The sequence below is a fragment of the Elephantulus edwardii genome, unplaced genomic scaffold (assembly GCF_000299155.1).
Source record: "Elephantulus edwardii isolate Elephantulus edwardi_28Jun2011 unplaced genomic scaffold, EleEdw1.0 scaffold00455, whole genome shotgun sequence".
In the NCBI taxonomy this organism is placed as follows: domain Eukaryota; kingdom Metazoa; phylum Chordata; class Mammalia; order Macroscelidea; family Macroscelididae; genus Elephantulus; species Elephantulus edwardii.
Genome location: NW_006400205.1, coordinates 311,633 through 322,129, shown reverse-complemented (window position 1 = coordinate 322,129; position 10,497 = coordinate 311,633). Strand labels below are relative to the sequence as shown.

The 10,497-nt window shown below is 41.1% G+C and overlaps 1 protein-coding gene across 1 annotated transcript; it reads right to left on the bottom strand.

The window, feature by feature from the left end:
- Positions 1-3,094: 3,094 nt before the first annotated feature.
- On the bottom strand, positions 3,095-9,813 carry LOC102853194 (60S ribosomal protein L23-like). The gene is made up of 2 exons (XM_006902820.1): positions 9,585-9,813; positions 3,095-3,420 (listed from the first exon to the last, which is right to left on the bottom strand). The coding sequence occupies exons 1-2, from the start codon at positions 9,811-9,813 to the stop codon at positions 3,095-3,097; spliced, it is 555 nt and encodes a 184-aa protein (XP_006902882.1).
- Between the last annotated feature and the right edge of the window lie 684 nt (positions 9,814-10,497).

Genomic DNA, 10,497 nt, shown 5'->3' with positions numbered 1-10,497 from the left:
TCCCTCTCCAAGGACCAGTTCCTCCTTGCAACCTGCCCCAGATATGTCAGACGAAGCTTAAGAATCCTTGACTCCAAGGAGCATTCTGGTTTCACCTTCTCTAAGACAAACCTGTTTGTTCTCCTAGCAGTTCATGGTATATTCAACACTCTTCTCCAGCACCACAGCTCAAAGGCATCAATTCTCTTTCTACCAACCCTATTCACTGTCCAACTCTCTGATGCATAGCTCGTAATTGCAAAGACGATAGCCCGGATCAGGTGCACCTTAATCTCCAGTCTTACATCGTTGCTCTTCAGTACTCTTGAGAGGTCACTCACAGTCGACTTTCCCAATGCAATTCATCTCTTGATTTCCTGGCTGCTGTTACCAAGAGTGTTGATTGTGGAGACAAGTAAATTAAAACTGTTAACTATCTCAATCTCTTCACCATCCGTACTGATGCTGCCAGTTGGCCCAGTGGTGAGAATCTTTGTTTTCTTGATGTTGAGCTTCAGTCCATATAGGAGGCTGCAGTCCCTGGTCTTCTGCAGCAAGCACTTCAGGTCCTCCTCAGTTTCAGCAAGCAGGGTTGTGTCATCTGCATAACGCAGGTTGTTGATTCTTCCACCAATCCTGATGCCACATTCCTCTTTGTATAGCCCAGCGTCTCGATGATCTGTTTTGCATACAGATTGAAAAGGTCCCTGATAAGTATTTCCTATTTCCTTTATCCCCTCCCTCTACCCACCAAATTGTACAATCCTATGATTTCGCTCCTACCCACCCTCACCTCTCTGCTCCCACTCTTTTTCTCCTTTGGGTCTCCGTAAATGTTTTACTAGTCATCCTTCTACTTTTACAATATTGATTTTTGTGCAGTATTGTCCTTATGAGACTGAGCTAGTTCACTCAGCATAATGCTCTCCAGTCTCTCCCAAATTATGTAGTAGTTTTCGGAGTTACTGCTCCTGAGTGCTGCATGGTATTCCATTGTACAAATGTACCACATTCATTTAGTCTACAGTGGGATTAATAATAAATAGTAAAATAACCCAGCCACTCTGGAAGGCAGTTTGGTGTTTTCCTCAAAAAGCTGAACATAGAATATTTGCATGATCCAACTATTCCAATATCAGGAACATACTCCAAGGAAGTTAGAACTAAGACGGAAATGGACATTGTTCTCCAGCATTCTTAGAAGCGTTATCCACCATTGCAAGAACATGGAAATAGTGCAAATGTCCAACTACAAATTGACCTCTTGATGATTGAAACAATCTCTCTCTCTCATTTCTGATTCAGGAGCTGATCCTTTATTGAGTTTTCAAGGCTTTAAATCATACACTAAGGGATTGCCCAGCTTTCTCTCTGGAGCTACTAGTGGATTAAAACTAAAAGATAGGTTGACCTTTGGCTTAGCAGTGCAACTCTGAATGGATTACACTACCAGCGCTCCATAAAGTGCCTGAGGAACCCTAACACTGCAATAGACCATTTTAGCTGACTTTCTACAATTTCAAATGAAACTAAGTCCAATCTACTTAACTTTTTTCTGTAAAGATCAGTCTAGAAAAATGCTTTGGAAGAATTCTACAATGGAATAGTTCCCTCTGTCATGTTGATTCACAATGAATAAATAACATTGACTCCTCAGTACCTAACAACAGCAACAACATTTGCATCTACCTCTCTGACTTCACCTTTCAATACTCTTCCACTCTCTTTCTCTTTCTCTCACACACTGGCCTGTCTACTGTGCCTGATACACATCACCCTTTTATGCATGTACCCTTCCAGTTTCCTCTGGCTAAGACACTCTTCTCCTATATATCCTCATGCTTGATTCTTCACGTGATTCAGGATTTAGTCTTCTTAGACCATTTATTCTCAATCATCTGCTACCACCATCCTATTTACTCTCCATCATACTCACACACACAGAAAACAGCCCATTATCATGAAACACTGCCATCCAGTTAGTGCTAACTCATAGTCACACTATAGGACAGACTAAAACTGTCAATCTTACAGGAATAGAATGTCTTATGATTATCCCTTAGAACAGCTGGTAGGTTCAAAGCCATCACAATTTAGTTAGTGGTATAGTACTAGTCTGTCTGTTTGCTGTACAGAGGCAACTCGTGGTAGCTGTGAAGCTGAACACTGTGACACTGATATGTCAAATGTGATAATGGTTATCCGTGGCTGACAGTGTTTGGTGGCGCTCCCCAATTAAACAGGCTTGGAAGCAAGAGTGGCATCTACTTCTGATATAGCTTGCCTCTGGAAACTCAATGAACTTGGAGAAATGATGAAAGTTATACTAGTGTTCAGGTCTTTCATTCATATGGTCTCTATGGGTCTTCTATTACTCGACAGCACTTAACGACAACAACAACAACAACAACCTGAAAGATAATGCACTGTACCACCAGGGTTCCTTCTGTCATATAACTGCTTAATTGCTCTTGTTGTCAAGTGCCGCTGAATTGACTGATTCATAGCAACCCTATAAACAACAAGATGTGAGCGTAGTCTTGTTTTGCATCATCCTCATGACCCTTGTCATGCTCAAGACCATTATGATACTCACTGGGTCAGTCTGTCTCATGAGGGTCTTCCTTTCTTTTGCTGATTCCCAAACTTTCCAGCATGATGCCTTTTTCCAAGGACTAGTTCTTCCTGACAGCATACCTAAAGTGAGATGGAATTTCACCAACCCTGTCTCTAAGGAGCATTCTGATTACACTCCTTTCAAGACAGAATTGTATTTATTACTGACCATAAGTATACTCTTCATTGATATGATTATTCACTTTATCTTTCTCCACTGTACTATAATGACTATGCTTGTGTGCTATGACATCCATCTTCCATGCCTAGAACAACTCAGGGAACATAACAGGTGCACACTAAGCTTATGTTGAATACAAGCTTAGAACTATGATTTCTTTTTAAAAAATTTTACTTTATTAATTTTAATGAACATTTACAGAGATTTTGGATTTCCATTCATTCATTGTTGGAACTATTATTTCTTTTTTTTTTTTTTTTTTGGTAGCAAATAATGTTTTAATTGGGTGAACTTTTTTTTTACAAATACATTAGAGAATCATGCAATGCTGCCAGCATTGGATGCAATCCTGGTCCACAGGTCTGCACACTCCTTTGCAACTGGTCCAGTGATGGCAGAACCTTTCATCTCGCCTTTATTGTTTACTATGACTCCTGCATTATCTTCAAAATAAAGAAACACCCCATCTTTTCTCCGGTATGATTTTCGTTGTCGTATTACCACTGCTGGATGTACCTTCTTTCTGAGCTCTGGTTTTCCTTTCTTGACAGTGGCCATCACCATGTCACCCACACCAGCAGCAGGAAGTCTGTTAAGTTGTCCCTTGATCCCCTTCACAGAGATGATATATAAATTCTTGGCTCCTACAAAAGTTAATTTTTCCAGAGCATATTAAAGAGTATTTTATCTACTAGCAGCACTTCTCCCAAACCAAAGCTTTTACACCAGTTAATTCAAAAGGTATTATACCTTGTTACACCACTGATTGGAGCAAAACAACACAAGATGTTGCTGCTTCACCCAAAAGTAGTGTTTTTATTCTGCCTTTTCTTGACGGCTCAGTGGGTCACTGACAAAAGGCCCAGTGAGTGCTTTTAAAAAGGGGAGGAAATATTATTTCTTGAAGCCAGAAATTGTAAAAAGATTTTATCAATTTCTGAAGTCAAGGTTTAGATATATTTTTCTATTGGGAATGCTTGGCTGGTCTGTTTACTCAGAATGTCACAACTGTGTTGAAAGTTTCAAAGGGGAAATGTAGTCAGACATAGCCACTGGTTGCAGAGGGGAGTGAACAAAGGTTGTCTGAGAGAAAAGGGGGCAGAGACAGAAAAAAATTAACAGAAGATTCAAGTTGTCCCAACACATGATTGCCTCATCTAAAAGGCAGTGGTTGGTATGTGTCCTTGAAAAAGATTTGGGACAATTGAAAGATTACTGCATAAAATGGTCCCAATCTCAACTCAATTCTCCCAGTACAGGCAGAGAAATTAATATGCACTTTCAATAGTATACACAGTGAAAACTCTGAGAGCCAAAACTTGGCATATTGTTTTGTTTTTCTGGATCTCAAAAACTTTTTTCACCTTTGAGTTTTTCTGATTCTCAATAGGTTTTGCCTTTGAGGGAGTCTACAAGTTCAATTTAATTCCAATACAGATACCAATTCAATTCTTCGACAAGATGGAAAAGGCAAATTCCAATGTTATCTGGAACGGAAAGAGACCTTGAATAAGCAAAACTCCACTAAAATAAACAAGGTAGGAGGCATCACATTCCCTGATCTCAAATCTGACTACACAGCCATGGTGGACAAGCTAGCATGGCACTGGTAGATCAATGGAATAGAATAAGGAACCCAGAAATCAGCTCATCTAGCTTTGGTCAACTGATCTTTGACAAGGAGACAAAATCAGTGGGGAAATGACAGGCTCTTTAACAAATTGTGTTGGCAAAATTGGAAAACCATCTGCAGAAAACTTCAGTAAGATCCACACCTCACATAATACAAAAAATCAACTCAAATGGATCAGGGACCTAGAAGTAAAATCAAAGACTATAAACTTCATCAGAGAAAAGCTTTGAAGAACTCTAGAAGCCCTAATCCACAGCACAAACAGTCTTACAAGCATAATAAAAACTCTCTACAACCAGGAGAAAATAAAATAAATCAATGGAACCTTCTAAGAATCAAATTCCTATGTACATCAAAAAACTTCTCTTTTAGGGTAAGAAAAAACAACACACAGGCTAAGAGAAAAAAAAGTATTTGGCAATAGTGTAACTGATAAAGGATTTATATGTAAAATTTATAGAATATTTCAGCACCTCAACAAGAAAAAGGTAAACAAACCAATCACAAAATAAGCACAGGATATGAATGGACACTTCACCAAAGAGGACAGTCTGATGGCAAACAAACACAGGAAGAAATGTTCAAAATCCCTAGTGATTAGAGAGAAGCAAGCCAAAGCAGGTATGAGTTACAATATTACCCCAGCAACAAAAGCAAAGTTCAACAGAGCAACAAACAATAAATACTGGTGAATTTGTGGAGAGATTGGAGAACTCTTATTCACTGCTAGTGGGAAGGTAAAATGGTACAGCCACTGTAGGAGGCAGTCTGGTGCTTTCTCTAAAAGAAATACCATTTGACCCAGCAATTCCACTACTGGGAATATACCCCACAGAAACCAGAGCCACACTCAAATAGATGTATGCACACCTATGTTTATTGCTGCCTTATTCACAGTAGTGAAAAGATGGAAGCAACCCAAAATGTCCATCAACATACAAATGAATAGAAAAATTATAGTTCGTTCACATAACAGAATATTATACTACAAACTCATAAAATGTTGCACATCATGGGGAACCTGGGGGAGAGTAGGTTGAATGACACATCTCAGTCACAAAAGGACAAAAACTGCATAACACTGCTGTTATTAAATAGAACAGTCTTGGGGGGGTGTGGGGAGAGAATGGGAAAAGAGTGGCTAGATAATGAAACTGCAGTAGAATAGATGAGGAGAAGAACTGGCACAGAGAAAGAAATGATTAAGTATTACATGTATGACAATCTGGAACAAGGAGTATGCTGGGGGAGGCGGGAGGGGAGGAGAAAATGAATAAATAAGGAATACCACAATGAATTTTTTAAAAGCCTCAAAAATCCTACCAAAAAAAAAAGGTTTTGCCTTTGGATCTTACCATTTTGTTATAACTCATTTGAATGGAAAATATTTGGGTTCTCTTTCTCTGACAGGTTTTTGCTTTACACAATTTACAGTTTTCAAAGGTATAGAAGATCTTTCTGGGGAAATGAAGTATGGTATAAAGATTAAATACCAAATTGTTCTTTTCTTAACAACAGGTCTTTGTAGGTTACCCAGTGATAATCTTCCAAATATTTACTCTCTGGCATAGTGAATATACCTTCAGCCATCTGTCAGTTTGTGGCTTGTTAATTGTTATGCTACTGCAGAGCTAATCCATCCGCCTTTCAAATACCAGCAGGGTCACCCTAGGTGGATAGTTTTCAGTCTCCTGTAGACTTCCAGAGTAGGACAGAAGGGAAGAACAGCCTGGAGAGTGTTGTTGTTATGTGCCATTGATTCATTTGCGACTCATAGCAACCTTATGTACACCAGCTCTGAACGGTGCCCAATTGTCAGCCAATCTCATCATCTGTAAACCTTGTAAACGTTAATCAATGAAATTCCTATTGATAAGAACAGAATAAGGCCCAACGCAGTGCTGGAAGATGAATAGCATGAGTTACAAGAAAGTAAAAATACACAGTGTCCTCAACAATACCAACAACAGCACAAAACCAAGAACTATTTCATTCGTTGTGCAGAAGGTCACCAGGGTTCAGAGCTGATTGACAGTAACTAATAACATAGGGGTTTCAGAGGCTTGTTATTTCAGAAGTGGATGGTCAATGCTGCTTCCTAATATGCCTTAATCTGGAAGCTCTGCTGAAGCCCAGTCACCATCAATGCCCTCTGAGATTTCACATATGGGTGTCATAGTTTCCAGCATCACAGCAACCCACAAGTTTCCCCAGTAGAGCAAACTGGCAGATAAGTGCTATGCTAATAAGAGGAAATAACAAGGAAGCAAGCATATACCCATCTAAGCTACAGAGTAATTAGTAACATGCAGATCATTCTTCAGTGCAATGACCAGATATTGTACATCTAATAGCAAGCCATAAAGACAATAGAGAATACAAATACCATGTCACAGCCCTCTCTGGCCCCAGCTGAGGTCCATGGCAGCATGACAGGGTGGGGGCCTGGCTTACGTTGGTGTAGTTGGATCTTTGGTTGTCAGAGGCCTGGCTAACTTGCAAGGCAAGATTGGCATTGCATGTGTAAAACCAGCAGAACCAATTCCATCTTGGCTAGAACCATCTCAAATGGAAACCTAAATGAGATAATGTGAATACCCCTGCAGATGTGGTGTTTTTTTTTAAACCTATATAAGCCTTTTCAGAGATAATAAAAGGGGATTCGTGATCAACGATGAGGCTCTCTGCGTCTTCATCCAATCCTTGTCCCTTCTCTCAGCGGAACTGATATATCAGGGCAGGACCTCGATATTTGGTGTTGCTGCTTAGCACAAGGTGTGAAGGTAGCAAGTTCCTTGGGCCCAAAGATGGAGGGAGGTGACTCCACTTTCTTCCATAGCATTTAGAGGAAGACTCATCAACAGCCTGTGTTATGCAGAGGAATCAATCTTGCTTGCTGAAAGTGAGAGGGACTTGAAATGCTTGCTGCAGAATATCAAAGTCTGCATACAGCGTTCAATATGAACTGTTGTTGTTGTTGTCGTTATTATGTGTCATCAAGTCACCTGCGACTCATAGCAACCTTATGTAAAATAACTCTGAACCCTGCTCTATTCTGAGCCTACCTTATTGTCTCTGACACACCTACCCCATTATCCCAGTCACTGAGTTAATCCATCTCATCTAGAGTCTTTTCCCCTTGTGTCATTTCAACTTCCCAAGCATAATGTCTCTCTCCAAGGACTGGTCCCTCCTTGCAACATGCTCAAAGTATGTCAGAAAAGCTTCAAAGCCTTGCCTCCACAGAGCAGCCTGATTTCACCTTCTCTAGGACAAACCTGCTTGTTCTCCTAGCAGCTCATGATATATTCAATATTCTTCTCCAGCACCACAGTTCAAAGGCATCATTCTCCTTCTATCATTCCTAGTCATTGTCCAGCTTTCTGATGCATAGCATGTAATTGTGAAGACCTTGGCTTGGATCAGGCACACCTTAGTCTCCAGACTGACATCTTTGCTCTTCAGTACTCTGGAGATGTCTCTGACAGCATACTTTACCAAAGTAAGTAAACTTTTGATTTCCTGGCTGCTGGAAATCACGATAACTGATGATTGTCGAACCAACCAAATTAAAGCTGTTAACAATCTCAATCTCTTCACCATCTATCATGATGCCACCAATTGAGCCAGTGGTGAGAATCTTTGTTTTCTTGATGTTGAGCTTCAATCCATAGAGAAGGCTGCAGTCATTTCAGGTCCTCCTCAGTTTCGACAAGCAGTGTTGTGTCATCTGCTTAACACAGGTAATGAGTCTTTCTCAAATCCTGAAGCCACATTTTTCCTTATAGAATAGAGAGCCTAGCCTCCTGGATGATCTGTTCCCCATACAGATTGAAAAGGTATGGAGAAAGGACACATTCCTGGCATACACCATTCCAAATTTTAAACCCTGCTGTGTCTTTTACCTTCTTCCAACTACTGGCTCCTGGTCCAAGTAGAGATTTCACATAAGCACAATCAAATGTTCTGGGATTCCCATTTTTATCAGAGTTAGCCACTATTTATTGGGGTCCACACAAGTGCCTCTGCATAGTAATTGAAACACAGATCACCAATCCTCTGTGGCTCTCTGCTTTCAGCTAAGATTCATCTAACATTAGCTATAATATCCCTAGTGCTATGCCCTCTTAAACCCAGCCTGCACATCTGGTAGTTCTCTGCTGATGTGCTGTTGCAGTTGTTTTGGGGTAATTTTCAGCAGAATTTTGCTTGCATGTAATGTTAATGATATTGTTAGATAATTTCTGTGCTTTGTTAGGTCATTTTTCTTTGGAATGGGAACAAATATGGATTACATCTCAAAATCAAGAAGACAAAAATCTTTATCACTGGACCAATAAGCAACATCATGATAGTGAAATTCTAACCCTATATCTTTGGGTGGCTGGCGCAGCTCCTCACCTCACTGGGCCACCAGTTGTTGTTGCTGAATTGGAACCAACTCATAACTGACCCTCCAGTGGGTTTTCCAAGGCGATAAATCACATGGGAGGAGATTGACCATCCTTCTGCAGGCAACTGGTGAATTAGAACCCTGTGCCTTTGGGGCTGTAGCACAGCTTCTTACTACTTGGCCGTCAGAGTCATGGTAAATATAAATTAACACCTCTCTTTCCACCACGCTCTCTCCGCTCCCCAGCCTAGTCAGAAATAGCTGACCCTCCATTGCATTTCCAAGGTCATGAATCACATGGGAAGAGATTGTCTTTGTCCTGAGGAGCCATTGGTGGGTAGCCACCACCAGGGAGGAGCAGCCTGTTGGCAGTGTTACCTTTTACATTCTATGACACTGGAGTTCACCCATATCATATTTCCCCCAACAATTAGCATACCCACCTAAATGTGGAGCATATACACATAAAGGGGTCACAATGCCAAAATTATGTGGAGTTTTTTAGTTTCCTTAGTTTATTTTCCAAAGTTCTGGTATAGTTATTTTAAGGACACATCAGAAGTGAATTTTGGACTTATACAAAGTCTGAAAATGTTAGTTTTGGTCATATTTCTATAATAAAGCTATAAGCTATGGCCAAGAAGTCATGGATCAGATTTGGCAGTAACCACGGTGATAGGAAAGAAATAACTGACACTGTGCATTTGCTCTGGGGAAGGTCCTGGCTGGGCCTAACAGTGATGAAGTTTCTTTTAACTGGTGTACACCCAGGTATTTCTTGCCACACCTGGTGGAGGGGCCCACAGCTGCCACAGCTTGAGTGCAGCTGGCCTGATAAGGGCCTGTTCCTCTGCCCAGGTCCAGCTGTGTCGCTCCACCTGAAGCCAGGGGGCAGAACTGGGCAGATGAGAACAAGCAGGGTACCAGAGGAGCCAAGCAGCTAGTGAGGGGCCAGCGATCCTTCCGTGCCTCCCACTCTGCTGCCTGCCACTTGCCCTCTTCGTGCGCCATGGGGAGATTTAAACCACAGTGTTCAACCAGCCAGAGGTCTGACAGAATCGTGCCCCAGTAGCTCATAGATGCACAGATCTCTCACTTTCTGGGGTCGGGGCTGGAGGCAGATGGTCCTGGCAAGGCAAGTTTCAGAGGCAAAAAAGCCGAAAAGTTTTCTTCCTGTGTTCTCCCAGCAGTCCATGGCATATTCAATATTCTTCTCCAGCACCACAACTCAAAAGCATCAATTCTCTTTCTATCATATCTAGTCATTGTCCAGCTCTGATGAATAGCAAGTGATTGCAAAGACCATGGCCTGGATCAAGTGCACTTTAATCTCCAAACTGACATCGTTGCTGTTCGGTACTCTGGAGAGGTCCTTGACCGCAGACTTTTCCAATGCAATTCATCTCTTGATCTAAGTAGTGACTCCTTTGTCATCTCCTCCCTCTCACCCCACATAGCCTCTGATAAGCTTTGATACATTTACTGGCCAAAGCAGGATCACATTTGTACCTTGACCAGCCACTTTTTTTTTAATAGTCCCTTTTTTGTCTTTCATGCTGGAACTCTCCTTGAAATCAACATTATGTATTGATTTGTAATCCTTTCTCTGCGTATCTTTCATCTCACTTCAGTTATGAACTCTTCAAAAGGGTCAGGGGATATCTCATCCATCTTGTATGCCAAGTACAAGTACAG